General features: G+C 43.7%; 1 protein-coding gene across 3 annotated transcripts in view; it reads left to right on the top strand.

Annotated features, from left to right (window-relative positions):
* The window catches only part of LOC129855798 (ankyrin repeat and fibronectin type-III domain-containing protein 1), a 285,590-nt gene that overhangs the window by 18,107 nt on the left and 239,948 nt on the right, over positions 1-27,535 (top strand). For 2 of the 3 annotated variants that reach the window (XM_055923833.1, XM_055923824.1), the window contains exon 1: positions 15,723-16,427. The exons of the other annotated variant lie outside the window; for it this stretch is intronic. In XM_055923833.1, coding sequence (XP_055779808.1) covers positions 16,309-16,427 — 119 coding nt within the window. In that variant the 5' untranslated portion in view covers positions 15,723-16,308. Of the gene's footprint in view, positions 1-15,722; positions 16,428-27,535 lie in introns of those variants that run through there. 3 annotated transcript variants of the gene reach the window in all.

Genomic DNA, 27,535 nt, shown 5'->3' with positions numbered 1-27,535 from the left:
TAGGGGGGGTAATGATTTTTGACAGTGATTTCGTTAAGTCCCCGGTAGTCAATGCACGGGCGCAGGGTTTTGTCCTTCTCCTCAAAGAAAAACCCTGCGCCGGCAGGTGATGCAGAAGGACGGATGGCCCCAGTGGCCAGAGACTCCTCTATGTACGTAACTTTGGTCTCTGGTTCAGACAGATGGTACGCACGCCACTTGGAGGAAGGAATGCAACACCCTGCTACACTCAACTCCCCGTGAAGTGAAAGAGGTATGTGATTGTAGGTGCGGGTAAGGATGACAGAGGCAAAGAAGTTTACCGTTTACAGGGAATGTATTTCCTTCACACGGTAAAGTGGGGAAAAGGGGCTGTACTGAACCAATGCAAAGAAAGTAAAAGTTAGAGTCCCCTCTCCTACCTTACCTGCCTACCCACTACTTACCTACCTTAACGCCACCTGGCGCGCTAACCAAAATACAGTGGGGGTGGTCCGCCCAGGTCTTACCTAGTGTGCATAGACAGAGTACGTACTACGGGTATATGTATGCCCGCAGGCCTCTTGCCTAAGCACTCCCAAGGTGCCTTCCCCTTCTCCCCTGGGAACAAAAATAGAATAATTGCTAACGTAAGTAAACAATTTCAGTAAACCAAAAACACAGTCCTTTTGACATACACATACGTCTGCAGGACCGGCTACAAAATACTTCACAACAATTATACAGACCAACAACGAAACAGGACATACCAAGAAGCTCTCTCCCCTAACAAAGGAACACTGGCTTTTAAAGCTTCAGCAGGAGTCGGTAATTGCAGACAGCTGTATCCCCTGGCGAGAGGGCGGGATCAGAGCTCCAATCTGCAATGGGGCCAACCAATCAGCTGCTTGGGGGAATTCAGGAAGCCATTTCCTGAAATACACACATCATATACACAAACCCACAACATAGAAACTGGGTAACGTAACAACAGAGAATACAACTGACCCCGAGGTGGTGTAGTGCCTGGGAGAAAATCAATGGCACAATCATAAGGACGGTGCGGGGGAAGGGAAGTAGCACGTGCCTTAAAGAACACTTCCAGGAGGTCATGGTATTCAGTAGGAATAGCAGAGACATCCACAGTCTTGCTAACATCCTGAGGAGGACGACTTGGGGAAGGTTGTGCTGCTTGAAGGCAGTGGGAATGGCAAAAAGAACTCCAACCCAGGATGGAGCTTGTGGTCCAGTCAATCACAGGATTGTGTTTATGTAGCCAGGAATATCCCAACACAACCGGAACATGGGTCTCACTGTGGTTACCAGAAACCCGTAATTGAACGGGCACAGTACTATGGGTGACTTCCCCTATAGCGCGGACGTCCAGTGCCCTAGCATCCATGGCCACAGAGAGAGGCTGAGTGGGAATACCAAGCTCCGAAGCTATCATGGCATCCATAAGACATTCATCAGCCCCAGAGTCAATGAGCACTCGGAGAGACTTAGATTGGTCTCCCCACAGCCCAAGAGCAAAAAGGGGTGTGCGGGTGCATTCCCAGTCTGACTCACCATAGTACTGGTACCCACTAGAGACAAGGGTTTCCTAATAGGGTAGCTACAAAATGTCCTGCCCCTCCAGAGTACAGACAACAGTTATTATTCATCCTCCGTGAGGGGTCCCAAACTGATAGCCTAGTTCTCCCCAACTGCATAGGCTCAGGAGTATCCAACTCACCCGTAGTAGATTCACGAGAGACCTCAGGTGATTTGACTCCTCTCGGAAGAGCTACCTTCGGAAACCTCCGAATTCCATAGGAGGTTAAAGCGCCACATCGGGTGCACGAGTGTGCCTGAGACCAGACCTCCTCGCACTCTTGCTTTCCCTTAGGCGTCCATCAATTTTAATGGTTAAGGCCATAAGAGAGTTGAGGTCCACCGGCAGTTCCCGAACAGCTAGCGTATACTTTACCTCCTCAGATAAACCATGCAGAAAAGTATCAAAAAGAGACTCTGGATTCCAGGCACTCTCGGCGGCCAACGTGCGAAAGTCCACCGTGTAGTCTGCCACACTATGGGAGTTTTGACATAAGTCAAGCAGTTTGCTGGCCACCTTTCTCCCGGATACCGGAGACTCAAAAACTTTTCTCACCTCTGCCATGAATTCCTCCAAATGACCGCAATTGGCAGATTGTTGTTCCCAAACTTCCGTAGCCCAGGAGAGCGCCCTTCCCGACATTAGCGTAATTATATACGCTATCTTCGATCGCTCTGAAGAAAACGAAGATGGCTGTAGCTCAAAAATAAGCGAGCACTGAGAGACAAAACCCAGGCAGGTACCAGGATTCCCCGAACGTCGCTCTGGAGGAGGTAAGCTGGGAGTCGGGATAGGCTGTGCAAACTCACCACAGATAGGGAAACAATTACTGGGTGATTGGGGTTTTTCAGAGGTGGCAGACAGTCTCTGAGCTAACTCCCTGATTTGCTCCATGATAGCCTTTAACCCATGGTCGTGGTGTTCTGTCAAGGAACTGATCCCTTTCAAAAGTCTCTGTAGCAACTCCTGATGTCTCCCAATGGTGGCTCCCTGCAGGGAGACAGCTTGGCAGAACTGGTCCAAGTCTGCTGGGTCTGTCATGGCCAGTTCGTACTATCAAGGCACAAGGCGAGACCCAAATGCAGACACAGGGGGCAGATGGTTGGAGTCTTACAATGTTTAATAATCCAAAGGGGTAGGCAAGAGAATGGTGGTGGACAGGCAAAAAGGTCAAAACCAGATCAGAGTCCAGGAGGTACAGAGTGGCAGACAGCATCGTGGTCAAGGCAGGCAGAATGGTCAGGCAGGCGCGCACAAAGTCCAGAAACAGGCAAGGGAGAGACTGATCACACAGTCGTCCGGAACAGCTGATGTTCTCATGCATATTTCAGTGTTACTTGCCTCGAAGCGAGCATAGAAGTAATTTAGCTCGTATGGTAGACTTGTGTCACTGGGCAGCTTGCGGCTGTGCTTCCCTTTTGTAGTCTGTAATGGTTTGCAAGCTCTGCCACATCCAATGAGTGCCGGAGCCGGTGTAGTATGGTTCAATCTTAGTCCTGTATTGACACTTTGCCTGTTTGATGGTTCGTCGCAGGGCATAGCGGGATTTATTAAAAGCTTCCGGGTTAGAGTCCCGCTCGTTGAAAGCGGCAGCTCTACTATTTAGCTCAGTGTGGATGTTGCCTGTAATCCATGGCTTCCATGTACGTATAATCACTGTGGGGACGACGTCATTAATGCACTTATTGATGATGCAAGTGACTGATGTGGTGTACTCCTCAATGCCATTGGAAGAATCACGGAACATTTTCCAGCCTGTGCTAGTAAAACAGTCCTGTAGCTCAGCATCTGCTTCATCTGACCACTTTTTTATTGACCAAGTCACTGGTGCTTCCTGCTTTTGCTTGTAATCAGGAATCGGGAGGATAGAATTATGGTCAGATTTGCTAAATAGAGGGCGAGGGAAAGCTTTGTATGCGTCTCTGTGTGTGGAGTAAAAGTGGTCTGGAGTTTTTATCCTTCTGGTTGCACATTTAACATGCTGGTAGAAATGAGGTAAAACGGATGTAAGTTTCCCTCCATTAAAATCCCCGGCCACTAGGAGTGCCGCCTCTGGATGAGCGTTTTCCTGTTTGCCTATGGCCGTATACAGCTCATTGAGTGTGGTCTTAGTGCCAGCATCGGTTTGTGGTGGTAAATAGACAGCTACGAAGAATATAGATTGAAACTCTCTTGGTAAATAGTGTGGTCTACAGCTTATCATGAGATACTCTACCTCAGGCGAGCAAAACCTTGAGACTTCCTTAGATTTCGTGCACCAGCTGTTGTTTACGAATATACATAGATCGTCACCCCTTGTCTTACCAGAGGCGGCTGTTCTATCTTGGGAAAAAAGCGTAAAACCAATCAGCTCTATGGTATTCCTGTCGTCGTTCAGCCACGGCTTGGTGAAACATAAGATATTACAGTTTTTAATGTCCCATTGGTAGGATATACGTGTTTGTAATTTGTCTGTTTTATTATGCAATGATTGTACGTTGGCTAATAGGTCTGATGGTAGAGGCAGATTACCCACTCGCCGTCGGATCCTTACAAAGCACCCAGACCTACGTCCCCGATATCTCTTTCTCCTGCGAATGACGGGGATGAGGGCCTTGTCGGGTGTCTGGAGTAAATCCTTTGTACTTCTTCCAGTACAGGGTGAGTAATCGCTGTTCTGATATAATCGCTGTCCTGAAGTATTCGCTGTCCTGAAGTAATCGCTGTCCTGAAGCTCTTTTCGGTCATAAGAGACGGTGGCAGAAACATTGTGTACAAAGATAAGTTACAAATAATGTGAAATAAGACACACAATAGCACAATTGGTTACAATAATATCTGACTTATTCGGCATACAAGAAAACACACATCAACATCAAACCAGGCTCCTCTGACAAGAGAATGTTTGTGTCCGTGTGCTGTTGGTGAGACCACCTGTCTCACCTCAGTGGATACCAGTTCAACAAGGCGGGCATCTCTAGCAATGTCTTTGTATGAATGGCAACCATTAACAACATGTGCAGCATGTGACTCCATTACATTTAACTTTGGTTGTAATATACAGAATGGGTCATGGTTTGCAGGGTACCAGAGTGTGCACACACACTCACACTCTCTATCACACCCACACACGTTAATCCCCGGGCTGCTCTCAGAGAGGACCATATTAATAAATCATAAATTGATTATCATCGTCCGTTCAGACTCCCTGTGCTTTACTTTGATGCCTCATTCTTCGCAGTCAACAACAGGATGTCGTGCTCTATTCTCTTTTCAAACAACTGCTATTTCTAAAACCATATCAATGGAGTCTGTGTACATTCATATGCCGCTGTGTACATTCATATATTCAAGTTGCCGCTAAACGCTGTTCCAGGCTCAGATCTTTTAAAATCATTCAAAGTGTCTCTCCAATGATGACATTTTTCAAAAAAGATTTCAAAACAGAATGTTGTGAGTTGATATTTGGTCACTTTAACAAACATGCCAGTTGTTTTCATTAGACCACACTTTAGCAAAGCGTTTCGCAATGTAAAACAGACACAAGCATTTCTTATTGTTACATTTAGATGGTACCTCCGTTTCAGCCCATTCTCTTCAGTTTTGTGCTTAGAAAAAAGGGTTTTTCGGCTGTCCCCATAGGATAACCCTTTTTGGTTCCCAGTAGAACCCTTTTCGGTTCCAGGTGGGCACGGTGTCTGTTTCTATTGACTCCATGGGCTTCAGTTGAAAAGGACAACATAACAGCTCCAGTAGCTCCAGGACACCTCCCCCTGATCCTCTTTTACCATCAACCTTATCTAGACCCCAACTCTGAACCACCTGATGTGCTGAGACAACTATAGTCTCCACCAATGACTGACGTCAAATCCATCAATGACATCTTGTATTTGTTAATGAAAACACATTAACATGGGTGGCTTCAAGGAGGGGCTTGCCGGTGCTGAAGCACCCTCAAGAATAGGCCTACCATCCCCATAAGCACCGCCAATAATCAATTTATTACTACATGCAAGTTTATTTTTTACTTTATTCTCACAAAATGCATCCACTATCATTTCTTTCTGTCTTACTGACAATAACTTTTGAACATCAGATCGGCAGTTACTTAACTCAATTCTGGCTTCAACTGCGACTTTCGACTCATCTGCCCTGGGCTCTTTGTGTAATTCCGACCCAATTTTCGGGCTACCCAAGAAGAAACGCCAGCGTTACAGAGGCAAGAGAGGGGGGATCTTGGCGAGATTAAGGCGAAGGGAATACCGGCCACCTCTTCCCTCCATTCTACTGGCCAATGTACAGTCACTTGATAATAAGATGGATGACCCCCGATTTTTTTACCAACGGGACTCTCGAAGCTGCAATATTCTCTGCTTTTCTGAAACATGGCTCTCGGACAAGATAACCCCATGGCTATCCATCTCGATGGACTCTCCATGCATCGTGTGGACAGGACAGTGGAGTCGGATACATTGAGGGGGGGAGGGCTTTAATAATACAGAAGTTGGAGCTGGATGTTGATTAAGGCAGGCCCCGCACCTCTCTGATTCAGAGGGGTTTGGTTAAATGCGGAATACACATTTCAGTTGAAGGCATTCCGTTATACAATTGACTAGTTATCCCCCTTTCCCTTTCCCCTTTAAACTAAAGGACAGGGCTACCGCACACAGAGCTATTGCAGACAACCTTGAGGCTACGGCTGAGGACAGGAACAAGTACGAGAAGCCCCGTTATGACCTCGCAGAGTCACCAGACGAGCAAAATGACAATATAAGAATAAGGTGGAATTATATTACACAGGCTCTGACGCCTGCCTCATGTGGCAGGGGCTACAGTCCATTACGAATTATAAAGGAAGACCCAGCCGTGATCTGCCCAACGATGCCTCTCTACCAGACGAACTCAATGCATTTTATGCGCGCTTCGACAATAACAGCATTGTGCCGAGTGTGAGCGAGGCCGTTGTGAGTAAGGTCTTTAATCAGGTCAACACTCGCAAGGCCGCGGGGCCCGACAGTATTCCAGGCGGCGTTCTCAGAGCATGTGAAGAACAGCTGGCAGGTATATTCACGGTAAGGCATATTCCTTGTCCCAGTCTGTATTCCCCACTAGATGACCACTCTCATTCCTGTTCCCAAGAACTGTAAGGCTTCATACCACAGTGACTACCGCCGTGTAGCACTCACATCTGTAATCATGAAGTGCTTTGAGAGGCCGGTTATGGCACAAATCAACTCCATCATCCCAGACACCCTATTAGACCCTCTCTAATTTGCATACCACCCCGACAGATCCATAGAATTCTGTTCATTGACTACAGCTCAGCGTTCGACCCCATTGTCCCCTCCAAGCTCGTCACCAATCTTAGGACCCGTGGACTGAACACCTCCCTCTGCAACTTTATCATGGACTTCCTGACGGCACGCTGACCCTCAACACAGGGGCCCCACAGGGGTGTGTGCTTAATCCCCTCCTGTACTCCCTTGTTCACCTACAACAGCCTTGCCACGCACGACTCCAACACCATCATCAAGTTTGCTGACGACACGGCAGTGGTAGGCCTGATCACCGGCAATGAGGAGACAGCCTACAGGGAGGAGTTCAGTGACCTGGCAGTGTGATTCCAGAACAACAACCTCTCCCTAAACATCTGTAAGCTCAAGAAGCTGTTTGTAGATACAGGAAACGGGGGGGACGAGCACACCCCCATCCACATTGACAGCGCTTCAGTAAAGGTGGTGCAAATAACTAAGAACATAAAATGGTCCACACACGCACAGTTGTGAAGAAGGCGCGACAGCGCCTTTTCCCCCTCAGGAGGTTGAAAAGGTTTGGCATGGGTCCTCAAATCCTAAAAAAGGTATACAGTTGTACCATTGAGAGCATCTTGACTGACTGCATCACTGCTTGGTATTGCAATAACACCGCCCTTGATCGAATGGCGCTACAGAGGGTGGTGCGGACAGCCCAGTACATCATTGGGGCCGAGCTCCCTGCCATCCAGGGCCTCTATATCAGGCGGTGTGAAAGGAAGGCCCGGAAAATTGTTAAAGACTCCAGCCACCAAAGCCATAGACTGTTCTCTCTGCTTCTGCACTGCAAGCAGTATGGTGCATCAAGCCTGACACCAACAGGCTCCTGAATAGCTTCCATCCCCAAGTCATAAGACTGCTATATAGCTATGAATATCTAACAAAATGGTTACACAGACTGAGTATTTCAATTGTTTTGCAGCGTCTCTATGCATACTCACAGGGCCCTACACACAAACACTCACTTCATCATTTGCTCACACACACACACACAATATGCCAGGCTCACACACACACAGCCTACATCATTGTCAACATATTAGCTAACGTCATAGTCAGCATAGCTAATAGAACTAACGTGTTAGTAGATCCCACTACAACCATGCAGTACAGTGTACAGTCAGCAAGCAGTTTATCAGTTACACCGGCGGGCCCCGGTGGCAATAAATTAATAAAACCCAAAGCTTACCTTGACTTGGAAGAGTTCCAGTGTTGGATAGCAATAGCCCCCCAGGTAACATAGCATCCCTCTCTGTTTGAGCTGGGTGTTTGAGTAGGCTGAACTAGCTAGCTGCATTAAGTGAAAGTGCTTCTCCTTCATTTTTGAAGAAATGTATTTGTTCAAAACTGTTAAACTTTTGTCTTTCTCTCTCTTTGAGTCAATTACACATCACATTTTATGCACTGCAGTGCTAGCTAGCTGTAGCTTATGCTTTCAGTACTAGATTCAATCTCTGATTGTTTGATTGGGTGGACAATATGTCAGTTCATGCTGCAAAAGCTCTGATAGGTTGGAGGATGTACTCCTTAAGTTGTCATTATTACTGTGTCTATGTCTAAGTCTATGGAAAGGGGTGACAACCATGAGCCTCCTAGGTTTTGTATTGAAGTCAGTGTACCCAGAGGAGGACGGAAACTAGCTGTCCTCCGGTTACACCATGGTGCTACCCTACAGAGTGCCGTTGAGGCTACTGTCGACCTTCATTGAAAAACAGTGTGTTTTAATCAATTATTTGGTGACGTGGATATATTTAGTATAGTTTTATCTAAAAAGGATCCCTTTTTTAATGTTCTACTATTTTATTTTTATGAAATTCACTGAGAGGGATGGTCCTCCCCTATGTACCTTTATAACTCCAGTGTCCCTGCACATTATAAATATGGAACGGGAACTGACTGACCCTGTGTGTGTGTATATATATATATATATATATATATATAAAAAATGGTTTCACAGGCCAAGCTGGCAACAGGGAGAGTTGGGCTGGAGCTATCAAGTAGATGCAGATTGTCTTTAGACTGCAATTGGGGATGAGTTGGCAGCAGACCATACTCCATCCCCTACATACTGTATATCCTGTATATACTGTATATATATATATATATATATATATATATATATATATATATATATATATATATATAGTATGTTTAATTACTTTCTCGTGTTCTTCTTATTTCTTATTTTTATTTCATGTGTTTTTTTTCTACCTTATTTGGTTTTTAATATTATATTGTTATTGATTACTTCATTGGTTTAGAGCTTGCAAGAATGGCATTTCACTGTACTTGTGCAATGACAAAGGATATACAGTATGTAGGGGATGGAGTATGGATGTCACGGTATTTCTGTGCATTCAAATTGCTACGAACAAGGAACACAAATGCAATTGTGTTCATTGTCCGTAGCTTATGCCTGCCATACCATAACCCCACTGCCATCATGTGGCATTCTGTTCACAACGTTGACATGAGCAAGCCGCTCGCCCCCACAACACCATACACGGGGTCTGCGGTTGTGAGGCTGGTTGGACGTACTGCCAAATTCTCTAAAACGACGTTGGCGGTAACATATGGTAGAGAAATGAACATTCAATTCTCTGGCAACTGCTCTGGTGGACATTCCTGCAGTCAGCATGCCAATTGCATGCTCCCTCAAAACTTGAGACATCTGTCGGATTGTGTTGTGTGGCAAAACTGCAAATTTTAGAGTGGTCTTTTATTGTCCCCAGCACAAGGAACACCTGTGTAATGATCATGCTGTTGAATCAGCTTCTTGATATGCCACACCTGTCAGGTGGATGGATTATATTGGCAAAGGAGAAATGCTCACTAACAGCGATGTAAGCAAATTTGTGCACAACATTTAAGATAAATACTTTTTTTGCGCTAATATTTCTGGGATCTTTTATTTCAGCTCATGTATATTCACGTCACCAAATAACTGATTAAAACACACTGTTTTGCAATGACGGTCTACAGTAGCCTCAACAGCACTTTCTGGGGTAGCACCATGGTGTAGCCGGAGGACAGTTATTTCCGTCCTCCTCTGTGTACATTGACTTCAATACAAAACCAAGTAGGCTCATGGTTCTCACCCCCTTCCAAAGACTTACACAGTAATTATTACAACTTCCGGAGGACGTCCAGAGAATGAATCTAGTAGTGAAAGCATAAGCTACAGCTAGCTAGTACTGCAGTGCATAACATGTGGTGACTTGTTGCTTCAAAGAGAGAGAAAGACAATAGCTGAACAGTTTTGAACAACTTAATTTCTTTTTTTTTTAAACTCTCTCTTACTTAGCTAGCTAATGAAGCTTGCGAATTTAGCCTACTCAAACACCTGTCTTAAACAGAAAGGAATGCTATTCATGTTAGCTAGCTAGCTAAGGCTATCCAACACTGGAATGTCAATGTAAGCTTTCGGTTTAACTGCTAAACTGCTTGCTGTACACTATACTGCGTGATTGTAGCGGGTTTACTAACGCGTTAGTTCTGATAGCTATGTTGACCATGACCTTAGCTAATATGTTGACAACGATGCAGGCTGTGTTTCGCAATTAGCAGTTATGGTATGAGGATTTGGCTTGGAGAGGTTTTTTCCCCTGGTTACAGACAGCTGTTGTGTTGTGCACTGAAGTCCACAAGCAAAGGGAAAAGTTGAGAGGAGGATAGCGTGTAGATGCAAAAAGGAATTATACAAGGAGCAAAGTGATCATGCTGTTTGTTTGTGGCTGCTTTGAAAGTGAACTGTGTGTGCAGGTGATAAGTGATGTATTCAGTCCATCTATTTCTGTTGAAAAACATTTCTTAAACGGAAGCAAACGGAAACAAAACTGGGATAGACAGCTCTTGTTTTAGTTGCAAAACGGAGACGTTTGGACACCCTAGATCAGCTAGATGCAGGCAAGAGTGTGCAAGGCATTATGGAATGTGTCATTGTCTGTCACCTTCATTACTCCAATTTGTCTCGCGACATGTACAGTACACTACGTTATAAACATTCATTCGTAGGCTAGGTTTTAGCAACCTCAGGATGGGTGTAGGAAAAATTTGAGTATCATGTAGTAGCCTAAACCTATCAATGTTACATTGAGCTGGGTGAATGGAATATGAATGACAGTCATCCAATATGGTGTAATAAAAATAAGGCCATGCACATAAAAAAACATTAAATGGCACCGACCGCCACTGATTGACTTTCCATCTTTGTTTCCCACCACAATTTATTCTCTTTCACTTAATCAGTCTTTCTGTGTCGTTGCTTCTCTCTCTCGCTCTCTCGCTCTTTCCCTTGCTCGCTCTTTCTCTCTGTAATGATTTACCTGGCCCTGGGTGATTGGCTTCAAGTCTGCTGTTGGCTGAGGGCTGTGATCTCTCCCCAGGGTCCTGTTTGCTGACGTCAGGCTAGATTAATACATGCAGAGCTCTGCTTTCCTCTCCCCAGGTCTACCTAACATTGTGTTCTCACAGACCAGACCTGCTGATCAATAGGCTATACTGCTGGGAGCAAGGCAGTGGGTCCACATTTTTCACATGCATACTCACACAAAAAATATCCTGGTAACACTGTACTTAGATCATATCGTCATGCATTATAATTGCAGGTTACTTTTAGGTAAAGTGTAATGTAGTATAATAAAAAGGATTGAGCAAATACATATGGGTATTTCTATAAACTAGGGTAACAGTGAGGATTTTCTACACTGGACAACTTGTTAAAGCTCTTGGTGAATTGCTTTCATGACATTACATGAAGATATAAGGGGGGATCATAGCTATATTCAATACAATTCACGAGTTGATTTAAAACCTATGTTTAACCCTTTATCATGGTTGGGGTCTTGACGGATTTGTCCAAAATTGTGTGACATAAAACATAACTTTTCTGTCCTTGCAGTTATGTCTGTGTAAGTTGTCTTTATATCATATATTAAGCATGAATAATTCAGTTCGATATGGAACTTGAACCCTGTAAGAATCCTTTGTCACGATCGTCGTAACGTGGAAGAGAAGAGGACCAAGGCGCAGCGTGAAATGAATACATCTTCTTTATTATCAGACGAAGACGAAAACGAAACGAACACTATACAAACTAATCAAAACAATAAACCGACGAACGTGAAGCTATACAAACTAAGTGCTAACATGCAACATAGACATAGACAATCACCCACAAACTACCTAATGACTATGGTTGCCTAAATATGGCTCCCAATCAGAGACAACGATAGACAGCTGTCTCTAATTGAGAACCAATCTAGGCAACCATAGACATACATACACCTAGACTTAACACTGCCCCATAAACATACAAAAAAAAACTAGACAATACAAAACACATACTTCCCCCATGTCACACCCTGACCTAACTAAAACAATAAAGACAACAAAGATAACTAAGGCCAGGGCGTGACATCCTTAATCTAGCTGTCGAACAGTTTTTTGGATAGAGATCTCAGAAATGCAGTGTGACTACCGAACATTTCGTGTCTCCTTATGTTATGGGGTTAAGACAGTTTTCATGGGCACAGAAATCCAAAAGAATTAATGTGATTGCACAATCGAATGCTTCTAACACAGGGGTACCCAAACTGTTTTGGCCCACGAACCCATTGTGATATTTGAAAATTCTCGCGACCCTAACCATGTGAAAAAAGGACAGCCAATGTTTACTTTTTTCTTTGGGGCTATTGAAAAACATTCTAACAGTATTTCTGATTGTCTTCTCAACTCACCATCACATACTTTTAATGTGCGGCTAAGACAGTCAATTGCAAATTACTCTGACCTTAACCTAAACCAAATATCGATCCAGGTCGGATGTGACAGCAGAGATGAGGCGTGCACTGTCGACCATGATCCCTGACTTTGAGAAGCTCCAACGCGACATGCATCAAGCACACCCATCTCATTAGTGGTGGTGAGATAAGATACATAATGTATCGACAGTGCACACCTCATCTCTGCTGTCACATCCAACCTGGATCGATATTTGGTTTTCATTCAGACGGGAGCACTGAATCCAGCTTCACACAGATAAGAGCTGGCAAAGGGTAACATTACTTTTATGATGCTTTCAAGACAACTGAGAACTCTGCAAAATATGAGGTAAAATCACGATATCAGTGATCTTCAGGTCAGAAAGTCAGAGCTCTAGAAAGAGGCCCGAGTTCCCGAGTTGGAATTCTGAGTTGGATGACCGTTCAAAACTATTTTTTCCCATTCTGAGCTAGTTTTTTTTCAGAGTTCCCTGTTGTCTTGAACATACTGAACTCGGAAGTCTGAGATTTCAGATTTCAGGGTCGGGCGGATGCATGCTGACACAATCGCCAGTTGTACGGTGTTTCCTCCGACACATTGGTGCGGCTGGCTTCCAGGTTAAGCGAGCAGTTTGTCAGGAAGCAGTGCGGCTTGGCAGGGTCGTGTTTCAGAGAATGCATGGCGGGAGTTGCAGCGATGGGACAACACTGTAACTACCAATTGGATATCATGAAAAAACTCAGTTTTTCACAATTCCTGACATTTAGTCCTCGTAAAAATTCCCTGTCTTAGGTCAGTTAGGAGGGACCTACCTGAAGTTGTCCAAAAGAAACTCACGTTTTCGTGGCAAAACATTTCCCACTTGGAGTAAACGGTTTCCGTTACGAAACCTTTTGCGACAGTGCAAAACATTTTAGTGAATACTAGTGAATACACCGCAGGGACTTCAAACAGGTATGCACTTGGCCCTAGCCAGGACCATACCATTACCAAATTGACGATTACAACCAATAAATTGGTACCACAATGTAAAAGGCAATTTCCCTGTCCTTCAATACATGAGAAAATGTGTTTCAGTCATTCAGACTTAATCACAACATTTCATCATTATTTCACAAACGGAACACTTTTAATAAATGTCTCTCAACTCTCATTACTGACTCCCAATCATGGCGCACAGGCCACATATTTCTATGCGCTCTTATTGGGAGAAAAAGAGAAGAGAAGATGAGAGGGGAATGGGTTAGAATGCAATCAATAGACACAGAGAGTGTATGTGCTCCTCATACTGTAAAGCCTCTCCCCTCCTCTCTTATGAATGGATTTTTTTCACGCTCCTCCTCCTCAAAGATGAATGCTGGGGCTTCACTTAGTCATTCTGGCAAACCCTCTTTGCTTCTTTCCATTATTGATTAGATGGTTTTAGAGTTTTTATAGAGATCCTCCAGACATGGGGAGTTAGGTAAGACTGGAAATCAGGCAGGTGCACTCATCTCTGTGGTATGTGTGTGTGAGAGAGAGAGAGAGAGAGAGAGAGAGAGAGAGAGAGATGGCAGCGAATATGGCAGCATATTGGCAGTAAAAATGGCAGCAAACATGGCAGCAAATAGATGCTGCACTAGTTCTGGGCGCGCTAAAAACAGAGAGAGAGAGAGAGAAACCTCCGTACCCAACTGAACACAGCATCCACTGTCTCCCCCACCATCCTTCTCTCCCTCATCTCTCTCTCTCCCCCACCATCCTTCTCTCCCTCCATCACTCTATCTCCACTGAAGTACTGTAATGAAGAATGGAGCCTCCCTTCAATTTCATTTCCATTCACTCACAATGAAAAAGATCTTTCAAAACGACCACATTCAATGCACACATAGATATGGATCTATTTAAAGAAGCGGGAAGATGGTTGAGTTGTGAGGTTAGATTCAATTCCACTGTCCTATTAGATTGTGAAAGCTGCGTAGTGCATTCCCACTAATACCACATCAACACGGCAAACACAACAAAAGCACAAAAAAAACAAGACACAGCTCCTGTGGCACAAATATAAGAGGACAAATTATTGTAGACTATTCCCATATGTCTCCTGGTATTCTCTCTGCCTATTTGCTTGAAAAGAGAGAGTGTTATTTTCAACATTATGGAAACAGCACGGAGAAGATACATGAGCCTAAAACATAATTCCATAGAAAATGGGGGTGATTTCACCAGAACCGTCACTGTTGGATCCCTCGTTTCACTCTCACACGTTCTCATTTCATCCACATTTGACGGTATCATGTGGATAATCCTAATCCATGCTGATACAGTATGGTGTTAGGGATTAAGGGGTAAGACTCTAAGTAGAGGTCTTTTTAAGATAGAATGTGAGGATATGTGGAGGATCTGTGCGACCACAGAGCTATATAAGGACTAATCAGCATCATAAGGCATTATAATGACCACTGAGTTACATAAAACCTACTGTAGTTAGTATTATTATGCATTATAAATTGGGTGGTTTGAGCCTTGAATTCTGATTGGCTGAAAGCCGTGGTATATCAGACTTTATAAACTGGGTGGTTCGAGCCCTGAATTCTGATTGGCTGACAGCCATGGTATATCAGACCGTATGACAAAACATGTATTTTTACTGCTTTAATTACGTTAGTAACCAGTTTATAATAGCAATACGGCACCTCGGGGGTTTGTGACATATGGCCAATATACCACGGCTAAGGTCTGTGTCCAGGCACTCCGCATTGCATCGTGCATAAGAATTGCCCTTAGCCGTGGTATATTGGCCATATACCAGACCCTCTCTGGCCTTATTGCTTAATTATAACCACCAACGAGCTCCTGTAGTTATGAAATGTAACTGGTAGTGAATGCACTGGCCCAATCACGTGTCCATATCCACTGGGCTTCATTCGCTATTTTTCATCCATTCATATTTCTAAGTATGTATGTACAGAATGTACTGATATTCACATGGTCCAAATTCACAGAGGTGCCTTTCGAAGCAGAGATGCTAAGAGAACTGTAAGAATTGGGGGAGAGGCATCTTTGCGGCAGGGGGCCATATGTTACCTAAATGGGAATTCTACGTGATCACACAGAGCGAGAGAGCGAGAGAGAGAGTGTACACGGCAGCAGATAGATGCAGCACTAGTTCTGGGCGCTCTAAAAACAGAGAGAGAGAGAGACCTCCGTACCCAACTGAAAGCAGCACCCACATCTCTCTCTCCTCCATTTCTCTCTCTCTCCCCCTCCATTCGTCTCTCTCCCCCTCCACCCCTTTCTCTCTCCATCTCTCTATTTCCACTGCGGAGGCTAACAGCAGGGGTACTCTCTTCTGCTGTGGCGATTGGAATCCAGTTACAAACGCTGCTATTGTGTGTGTGTGTGTCTATGCGCGCACACGTGTGTGTTCGCTGCACTGAGCGCAGGAGCACTGCCAGGAGAGAGAGAGAGAGAGGAGTGTCTGGCTACTTCTGCTGTTCATTCTTCTTCTCCGTCTGATAGGATGAGGAAGAGGATGCAACCGCGAACACTGACTTAACAACTGTATGTGGAGACCTGACAGGTAGACCACAGCCCCTCAGAGGGGTGTGTCCGCACCCATTGAGGGCGTGTCTGACTGGAATCTCTGGACCTTCATCTAGTCTGTCCATTTGTCAGTCTTTAAAGAAAAACGAACAAAGGCAGTGCTGAGGGGCGGCGACTATGGCGAGTTTTGGGAAACTTACGGACTACTTTAACCGTCGTAAGTCCCGCGAGGAGCTGAGGGGGGGCAGGAGCTCACGGAGGAGCGGCAGCTACTGCTGTACGGTGGCCGAGGCCAGGTAATGACACTCACCAGCGTGTGTGCATGAGTATGCATGAGTGATAAGGGTGTGTGTTTACCTTGGTGTCTTTATGTGCGTACCTTCATCTGTGAAGGTATGCCATGGGTACCATATATGGGAGTGCCATATGTTTTTTTTTTTTTGCAATAGGAACCTCCTTTGAGATGAACAGACCAATCTCAACCAGAACTGTAACTGCATAACGGTATCACACGGGGTATCAGTAACCATGTTTGCATCCAACCTTTTTTTATGCAAGTGTAGTACCTGTTGGACAACAACCAATGACGGGCCTGATGGAAACATGACAATCGTCGCTAAACTTTCTAAATATTGAAAGAACAAAATACGCTAGACAGAGATTTCATGTCGGTGAACTAGATCATGCGACAAATGGCTGTGGAAACGGTTTCTTGCGATAGTTGGTATAGAATAACCATGATGTCACTGTAAACTTGCAGTCGCGCGATGCGATGTTGTGTGGTCCTCCCGGTACGACTTGGAAAAGCATGCAAAGTTTATTAGGCTACAGATGAAATAAATTAGGATGAACTTCAGAGGCTGGTGAAAGTGCACGGTGATGAGCTTGATGCTCCTTTCCAAGAAATATCAAGGGTCTTAATAATATGTTGGCGACACGATGATTGGTGATTGGCTGCCAATTGACAAGTAAAAAATGATTTCACTCTTATCTAGAGTGCTTCTACACCTGCATTGCATGCTGTTTGGGGTTTTAGGGTGGGTTTCTGTACAGCACTTTGAGATATCAGCTGATGTAAGAAGGGCTTTAGAAATACATTTGATTTGATCTATAATCTCATTATGTAGCCTACTCTTTGTGCTATATCTGCGAGCTGTTGGCGAGACCGCACATGTGAAAGCCAGAGTGGGAACATTTGCTGTTTATCACAGATTTTTTGTGCCAAAACCATTGACAGAGTTAGAAATGGAATGGAAACACATAGAACTTCTATTTTTATTCAGTAAATTAAACATTATACAACAGTGCTTTTTCTGTGCACTATGTTATTAAAGACAGCTTCAATTCTCAAGAAGCCCGTTTGAAGGAAACAGACCGCTGCTGATAAAATGTTCATATTTTTTGTGTGAATATTAGAATATTCGCTTGAAAATCTGTCAACAAATTGATTCACCATAGGTTGCCCTAGAAGGAGAGGCAACGGGGGGCAAGTCAAGGATGTAGAACGCGTTTCCCTATCGCTCCTGAGTTAGTGACCAAATGTATATATTTAACCTTGCAAAATGTTATATATTTCTGTTTGGTCAGGCGTCTGAAGAGACCTCTAAACAATTCAGATCAAGTCTGAAAAATGTACGTTTGTACTGTCGTCTACTCAGCCAAAAACAGAGTCTGCAAGACTCCTGATTCACCCCCGCCACCGGATGCTGCGGCTAATGTCGGCCCCGCGGGAACACTGACTGTGGAGATGCTACAATCCACGATGGGCACCCTCAAAACCTCAAAACCTAAATATTTTCGGTAAAATTGAAACTCTCTCTACCAATCTCAGGTCAGAGATATAAATAGTCAAAGACGAGCTTAAAAAATCTATCGAGAGTAAACAGAACATGCTTGACAAACACGGAGCGGCCTTATCGGAGCTGGAACGCAGTGCTACAGACCACAGCACTCGCATTAGCGGGCTAGAGGCTAACATTGGCTCATTAACAACTAGGGTGGCATACCTCAACAATAGATGTGAAGATATGGAAATTACAATGCGGAGGAACAACAGGCGTCTTCTGGGAATACCGGAGGGAGTGGAGGGCCCAAGACCGACGGAGTTCATGGCCCAGCTGCTTCAGCTCGGCCTGGAGGTGAAGCCGCTACTAGACCCACCGCACCCTGCATAGCTGACCTCGGGATCGAGAACCCCCGGGACCATTTGTCATCAGGGTGCATTTCTTTCATGTCCACAATGACATACTGAGGCGATTGGGAGAAGCATCTCCTCTCCTTTACAAGGGTAAAAGAGTCTCGATATTTGCGGACTACACCACGGCTGTGGCTAAGAAGCAGGCTAGCTTTGGAGCTGTGAAGTGCCAGCTACGCGCCTGCCCGGGCGTGAAGTTTGGCCTCATCTACCCTGCGGTTCTGAGACTGACTTTGCCGGACGGCTCCACGGCTTTAGCAGCCGATTTCATCAACAAGAATGTGAAAGCGGCTGTTGTGCCGCATGGTGTGGAACAAATGGTTGGTTAGCTCGTCTTGTTAGCAGGCTAGTTAGCAGGCCAGCTGGCAGACTGGTTGGACAGCGAAGCCAACTTTGCTGGGTTCATTGACACTTGAATGTTGTTATTTTTTTCCCTTTTCATTTCCAACCCATGTTGGTGAGTATACAGTTGACACCCCACTATAATGTGATACAATGCAGATATGCACAAATATATATTCTTTATTCCACTCACATTATTGCTTTTTATTTGTATCATTACTATTTTATTTTGATCTAAGCCACCATTCATGGTTTAGTCACAGTTTTACCACTTTTATTGCTCTTAAACCTTTCTTAACCATGGTTTGTTTTCCTTAGACTCTACTGGGGACCAATCTTTGCATGTTTGGTTTACTCTGGTTAAATGGTCACAAATCTCAGGTAGCACAGAGTAAGAGTTATAAAGCTTTGCTCTAAAAAAAATTGTATTTAGGGTTTTGCTTGCTTCTCAGTTGAGGAGATGCTTTGGCAAGGGAGGCTGTGAGGGAAGTTTTCCCTCTTTATTTGTAAATAGTTTTTATATGTTTTTTTGCGCTTTGTCTCTCGTCTTTGTTTTTTTAAATTTACGGTATTAGGGTCAACTAAGATATTGTCACGTCCGTCGTAAGGAGGAGACCAATGCGCAGCGTGATAAGCGTACATTCTTCCTTTAATGACGAAAGAACACTGAACAAACTAACGTGAAGCTATACAAAAACGAGTGCTGACAGGTAACTACACATAGACAAGAACCCACGAAACCAAAAGGGAAAATGGCAACCTAAATAGGATCCCAATCAGAGACAACGATAAACAGCTGCCTCTGATTGGGAACCAATTCAGGCCACCATAGACTTACAATATGCCTAGACTTACAAAGACCCCCAGAAAAAACAAAAACCCTAGACAATACAAAAACACGCATACCCACCCTCGTCACACCCTGACCTGACCAAAATAATACAGAAAACATAGATAACTAAGGTCAGGGTGTGACAGATATTTAGTTTACATTGTACCTTGTCCTTTACATGTCCTCTCTCTCTCTTAAGACATGACTCAGCCTAGTGTAGCCCATCCAGCTGGAGGGAATGGTTTTAATTTTCTTACTTGGAATTGCAGGGGCATCAATAACCCAGTTAAACGTAGTAAGGTGCTACACCACCTTCATCAATTTAAAGCTCACCTCATCTTTCTCCAAGAAACTCATCTGACGGTATCTCAACACTCAAGTCTTAAGTGCAGATGGGTGGGTCAGGTGTTCCATTCCTTATTTCAGAGTAAGGCAAGAGGGGTGGCTATTTTTACTTCACAGATCGGTACATTTTACAAGTTCTAATGTGATCACAGAACCCCATGGTAGATACATAATTGTCAGTGGTAGGCTGCTCATTATGAATGTACTTCTTGTTAATATTTACGCTCCTAATTGGGACAATTGTGATTTTTTTCCCCCCAAATCGGTTTTCTCTACACTCCCCGATATGTCCTCTCATATGTTGATCTTAGGTTGGTTAGACCCACATTTGGATTGATCCTCCACTTAACCTACTACCTTGTCAACCTCAGATAGAGTTGTCCGAACCTTTATGTCTGCGTTCTCAGTTTCAGACCCTTGGAGACTTTTTTTCTCATCGGTTCACCACACTTTTATGCGCATAGATTACTTCCTTGTAGATGACAGACTTCTCCAATCCATATCTTCATGTTCATATAATCCAATTGTTGTATCTGACCACGCCCCTGTTACTATGGAAGTGGTCTTTCAAACTGTTGACAACCTGCGACCGCCTTGGCGGCTAAATACTCAACTGCTCAGTAATGAACACTTTGTCAATTTTGTTTTGGATCAAATACATTTTTTCATGAGTACACAATAGAACCCCAAACATCTCTGCGTCTACTCACAGGGAAACTTTGAAAGCTTATTTCAGAGGTGAAATGATTTCCTACACTGCACATGAGAACAAACTGAAAAAGGATAGGCCATCTATGTTAACATGCTGTATTGCCCAATTAGATGACATTTATGCCGTTTCACCATCTCCAGATATTTAGAAGGAGCGTTTAACTTTGCAAGCAGAATTTGACACATTATTAACAGACCAGGTTACTGAACTGCTTGTCAAGTCTAGGAGCACTTACTGTGAACAAGGAGATAAAGCCAGTAAATTATTAGCTCACAAGTTACGTCAACTATCATCATCACACCAGATTCCTAAACTTCGTACATCGTCTGGGATATCATTAGACCCTTGGGGGATCAATGATGAGTTCAAGAGATTTTACCAGCCTTTATATACTTCTGAAAGTAAAGTGGATATATTGGAATTGGATAATTTCTTCCACTCACTTGCTGTGCCTTCTGTCAGCCGGGATTTGGTTAAAAAATTAGTGTAGCCACTGTTGAAGAATTGTCTAATGCTGTCAAATCTCTTCAATCCGGGAGAACTCAGGGCCTGACGGCTACCCGGCAGAGTTTTATAGAAAGCTTCTCTCTAAAATAGGCCCTATTATTAAAAAAAAATATATATAAATTTGTATCCCATTTTCTCCCCAATTTTCGTGGTATCCAATCGCTAGTAATTACTATCTTGTCTCATCGCTACAACTCCCGTACGGGCTCGGGAGAGACGAAGGTCGAAAGCCATGCGTCCTCCGAAGCACAACCCAAACAAGCCGCACTGCTTCTTAACACAGCGCGCCTCCAACCCAGCAGCCAGCCGCACCAATGTGTCGGAGGAAACACCGTGTACCTGGCCCCCTTGGTTAGCGCGCACTGCGCTCGACCCGCCACAGGAGTCGCTGGAGCGCGATGAGACAAGGATATCCCTACCGGCCAAACCCTCCCTAACCCGGACGACGCTATGCCAATTGTGCGTCGCCCCACGGACCTCCCGTAAAATAGGCCCTATTCTAATTTAAATGTACATTGAAGCATTTGTAAATGGTGCTCTCCCAACTCTCACCCAGGAAACCATTTGTCTTATTCTTATAAAAAACAAAGACCCTCTTGACTGTGTATCATACCGTCCAGTTAGCCTGCTAAATGTCAACTATAAAATTCTAGCCAAACTTATGGCAACGCATCTGTAAACAGTCCTTCCATCAATTATCTCTCTGGATCTAACAGGATTTATTAAAAATAGACTCATTGTTGAATCTTCAACGATTATTTAATATTATATATAATCCTGTTACCAATGCCTCTAAAGCTATTTTATCCCTGGATGCGGAGAACGCGTTTGACCGGGTGGAATGGAAATACCTTTTTTACATTCTAAATAAATTTGGCTTTGGCTCTAAATTCATTACTTGGATAAGACTTCTGTACTCGTCCCCTCAAGTCTCTGTCACGTCTAATAACACTCAATCAGATTGCTTCCCTTTGCAACGATTGACATGCCAGGGTTGCCCTTTAAGTCCATTACGGTTTCCCTCGCCATAGAACCACTTGCAATAGCACTTCGCTCCAACCCCCTCATCAAAGGTATAGTCAGATATGGACATGAACAGCACAAACTGTCTTTATATGAAGATTATTTATTATTATACAAATCCGACGTTTCTGTTCCTGCTGCCCTTGCCACTTTCACATCCTTCGGTCACCTATCAGGGTATATACTGAATCTCAGTAAATGCGAATTGTTGCTGCTTTATGTGGCCACAAAAAAAATCCCTTTACATAACTTTCCATTTAAAATTGTTCACAGTAGTTTTATTTATCTCGGGGTGGACGTGACAATCAGATTTGAAAACCTTTTTCAGGCGAACTTTGCTCCTCTTTTAACCCGTACTAAGGACGATTTGGAACGCTGGTCTTTGCTACACCTCTCCTTAGTCGCAATAATTAATTATATTAAAATTAATACTCTCCCTAAATTCTTATATCTCTATCAGTGCCTACCGATTTTTCTTCCCAATACGTTTTTCAAAAAGATCGACGGCCTAATTCTCCTTTTTTATGGTACAAAATGCCCCTAGGATACGAAATTGCTTTTGCAAAGGCCCAAACCAGACGGCGGTCTAGCGCTACCGGATTTCAGATTGTCACGCCCTGACCTTAGTTATCTATGTTTTCTTTATTATTTTGGTTAGGTCAGGGTGTGACTAGGGTGGGTATGCTAGTTTTGTCTAGGGTTTTTGTATATCTAGGGTTTTTTGTAGGTCTAGGTATATATATGTCTATGGTGGCCTGATATGGTTCCCAATCAGAGGCAGCTGTTTATCGTTGTCTCTGATTGGGGACCATATTTAGGTAGCCATTTTCCCTTGGGTATTTGTGGGTTCTTGTCTATGTGTAGTTGCCTGTTCAGCACTCATTTGTATAGCTTCACGGTTCGTTTAGTTATTTTGTTAGTTTTGTTCAGTGATCATTCTTCGAATGCGCCTTGGTCTCCTCCTTTTGACGGCTGTGACACAGATTATTTTATTGGGCCGCTAACCTTAGAATCATTCGGTACTGGTTGCAGAGCAGAGAGATATTCCCACCCCCAATTTGGCTAGAGATGGAGGCCGCCTCATCTATACCGGCATCATTGTCTTCTCTCGCTCACTCCTCCGTTACAGGCCCTTACTCCTCCTTCACCAAAAATATATGTGTCAAAACATCATTGAATATCTGGAATCAATTTAGACGAACAGGGAGTACAGGAGAGGCCTAGGCACGCACTCCTGAGGGTCCCCCGAGGGTCAGCCTGGTGGATTTGTTGTTGCCTACCCTCACCACCTGGGGGCAGCCCGACAGGAAGTCCAGGATACAGTTGCAAAGGGAGGTGTTCAGTCCCAGGGTCATTAATTTACTGATGAGCTTGAAGGGCACTATGGTGTTGAATGCTGAGCTGTAGTCAATTAACTTCTTATGGCTGCAGGGGCAGTATTGAGTAGCTTGGATGAAAGGTGCACAGAGGTGCCCAGAGTAAACGGCCTGCTCCTCAGTCATAGTTGCTAATATATGCATATTATTATTAGTATTGGATAGAAAACACTCTGAAGTTTCTAAAACTGTTTGAATCATGTCTGTGAGTATAACAGAACTCATATGGCAGGCAAAAACCTGAGAAAAAATCCAAACAGGAAGTGAAAATTCTGAGGCTGGTCGATTTTCAACCAAGATCCAATTGAAATCACAGCGAGATATGGATGAGTTTGCACTTCATACAGCTTCCACTAGATGTCAACAGTCTGTAGAACCTTGTCTGATGCCTCTACTGTGAAGGGGGGCCGAATGAGAGGGGAATTAGTCAGGTCTGCCATGACCTGACCATTCTTTGACCATGCACATTCACATGAGAGGGAGCTTTGTTCCATCGCTCATCTGAAGTCAATGTAATTCTCCGGTTGGAACGTTATTCAAGATTTATGTTAAAAACATTCTAAAGATTGATTCAATACATCGTTTGACATGTTTCTACGGACTGTTACGGAACTTTTGGACATTTTGTCAGGTTTTAGTGAACGCGCTTCCCTGATGTTGGATTTGTTTACCAAACACGCTACAAAAATAGCTATTTGGACATAAATGATGGACATTACCGAAAAAAACATAAATTTCCTGTGGAAGTGGGAGTCCTGGGAGTGCATTACAACGAAGATCAGCAAAGGTAAGTGAAGATTTATAATGCTTTTTATGAGTTTTGTTGACTGCACAATTTGGCGGGTAACTGTATGGCTTGCTTTTGTGGCTGAACGCTGTTTTTAGATGATTGAATATTGTGTTTTGCCATAAAGCTTTTTGAAATCTGACACAGCGGTTGCATTAAGAACAAGTGTATCTTTAATTCTATGTAAAACATGTATCTTTCATCAAAGTTTATGATGAGGCATTTCTGAACATGGCGCCAATGTAAACGGAGGTTTTTGGATATAAATATGAACTTAATCGAACAAGACATATATGTATTGTATAACATGAAGTCCTATGAGTATCATCTGATGAAGATCATCAAAGGTTAGTGATTAATTTTATCTCTATTTGTGCTTTTTGTGACTACTCTCTTTGGCTGGAAAAATGGCTGAATTTTTCTGTGAGTTGGTGGTGACCTAACGTTTGTGGTGGTTTCGCTGAAAAGCCTATTTGAAATCGGACACTTTGGTGGGATTAACAACAAAATTACCTTTAAAATGGTATAAGATACATGTACGTTTGAAGAATTTTCTGTTGTTTGAATTTGGCGCCCTGCACTTTCACTGGCTGTTGTCATATCGATCGCAGCCATAAGAAGTTAACAGCATCCTCACATAGGTGTTCTTTTTGTCCATGTGTAAAAGGGCAGTGTGGAGTGCAATCGAGGTTGCGTCATCTGTGGATCTGTTGGGGTGGTATGCAAATTGGAGTTGGTCCAGAGTTCCTGGGATAATGATATTGATGTGCGCCATGACCAGCCTTCAAAGCATTTCATCGCTACAGATGTGAGTGCTAAGGGCAATAGTAATTTAGAAAGGTTACCTTGGTGTTTTTGGCCACAGGGACTATAGTAGGTATTACAGACTGCGTCAGGGAGCGGTTGATAATATCAGTGAAGACACTTGCCAGCTGGTCAGTGCATGCTCTGAGTATGCGTCCTGGGAATTTGTTTGGCCTTGTGAATGTTAACCTGTTTAAAGGTCTTACTCACATAGGCTACGGCGAGCGTGATCACACAGTCGTTATGCATGGTTCAGTGTTGCTTGCCTCGAAGTGAGCATTGAAGGCATCTAGCTGGTCTAGTAGGCTCGTGTCACTGGGCAGCTCGTGGCTGGGGTTACCTTTGTAATCCATGATAGTTTGCAAGCCCTACCACATTCGTGGAGCGTCACTGGGCAGCTTGTGGCTGGGTTTACCTTTGTAATCCGTGAGTGTTTGCAAACCCTACCACATTTGAGGAGTGTCAAAGCCGGTGTAGTAGGATTTGATCTTTGTCGTGTATTGATGCTTTTCCTGTTTGATTGTTCGTTGGAGGGCGTAGCGGGATTTCTTATAAGCGTCCCGCTCCTTGAAATTGGCAGCTCTAGCATTTAGCTCAGTGCGGGTGTTGCCTGTAATCCATGGCTTCTGGTGGGAATATGTACGTACAGTCACTGTGGGGACGACATCGTCGATGCACTTATTAATGAAGCCGGTGACTGATGTTGTGTACTCCTCAATGCCATCGGATGAATCCCATAACATATTATAATCTGTGCTAGCGAAACAGTCCTGTAGTTTAGCATCCGCTTTATCGGACCACTTCCCTATTGAGCGCGTCACTGGTAGTTCCTGTTTGAATCTTTGCGTGTAAACAGGAATTAGAAGGATAGAGTTATGGTCAGATTTGCCAAATGGCAGGCAAGGGAGAGATTTGTATGTTTCTCTGTGTGTGAAGTAAAGAGGATCTAGAGTTGTTGCGCCTCTAGTTGTACAGGTGACATGCTGGTAGAAAGGAGGTCAAATAGATTTCAGCTGCATTGAAATCACCGGCCACGAGCCGCCTCTGGTTGAGTATTTTCTTGTATGGTCCTATACAGCTCGTTGAGTGCGGTCTTAGTGTACGCGTCGGCTTGTGGTGGTAAATAGACAGCTACGAAAAAATATAGATGAAAACTCTCTTGGTAAATAGTATGGTCTACATCATAAGTGTCGTGACGTTGCTATCGTTAATGTGGTGACATGCTATTTATCGAATAAAGTCACCGGTTGCCGAGTTGACAACCGGTGACTTTAAAAGAATAACCGGGTGGTCCTGCTTCAATTCACCTTCTTAGATACAGTACTCAACCGTAGCATTGATTGTTAAGAGGTTTCCTTTGTGTTGAACCTCGTGTTGCGTTTGCGGGGTTGGGACTAATCGTGGACCTTGGCTGCAGCTCGTGGTCCTCTAGTCTAGTATGTCAATTCTTAACTCACATGTTTTATACCCTAGGGTAGAAAGGGGCGTTATCATCTTCGTGACATGCTCTCTGGGTTCCCTGGGGCGTAGATAGTTACGAGGTAAGGTATTAGGATTTACTACGATCTCTTTTAGACTAAAACCACAGCCTTATCGTCACTAAAACATTCTCTTTCATCTAGATATTTTCTACACAACATAAAGTATGTAAAAATCACATATACATTATAAACTCTTCGAGTTACAATGTTTTCGTTATAACATTCCTCATTTAACTTTCAATAAATTCATACAATATACATACATTTTCATATTCCATCCATCCTGATTCCCACCCATTCGGATTATGAAATATATTGTCCCAAAGTCCATTTAGTTGATGTTCTGTAGTTTTGGGCTGTAAACTCTTCATAAGACACACATACATTCCAGTCTCTCACATTATAGACCAGAAAGGAGTTGGTCTGCTGCCTTATAATTATTGATGGGCGTGAGGTCATAAAACCCTCCATATCTCTGTAGATCTGTGATCCACTGTAACCTGATCATCACAGGCCAGTCATGACATAAGGTATTCTAACTCAGGAGAGCAGAACCTCGAGACTTCCTTAATATTAGAGATTGCGCACCTGCTGTTGTTAACAAAGAGACACACACTACCCCTCTTGAGTTTACCCAACGCTGCCGTTCTGTCCTGCCGGTGCGTAGAAAAAACAGCTAGATTTATATTTTCCATGTTCTTGTTCAGCCATGACTCGGAGAAACATCGGATATTACAGTTCTTCAGATCACATTGATAGGATAGTCTCGAACGGAGCTCATCCAGTTTATTCTCCAGCGATTGCACGTTCGCTAATAGAATGGAGGGCAGTTAATACTTTTTATTGCTATTATCAATTAAACCTACAGTAGACAAGTTAAGGCAAAAAATCATGTTTGTTTTTATGTAAGATTATAAGAACAAGTATTATTAATAAGAACAAAAGAAATAAGAACTCCTACAGTGCATTCAGAAAGTATTCAGGCCCCCTTTTAATTTTTC

This window comes from Salvelinus fontinalis, chromosome 1, assembly GCF_029448725.1.
Source record: "Salvelinus fontinalis isolate EN_2023a chromosome 1, ASM2944872v1, whole genome shotgun sequence".
NCBI lineage: Eukaryota > Metazoa > Chordata > Actinopteri > Salmoniformes > Salmonidae > Salvelinus > Salvelinus fontinalis.
This window is presented reverse-complemented; position numbering and strand designations above follow the sequence as displayed.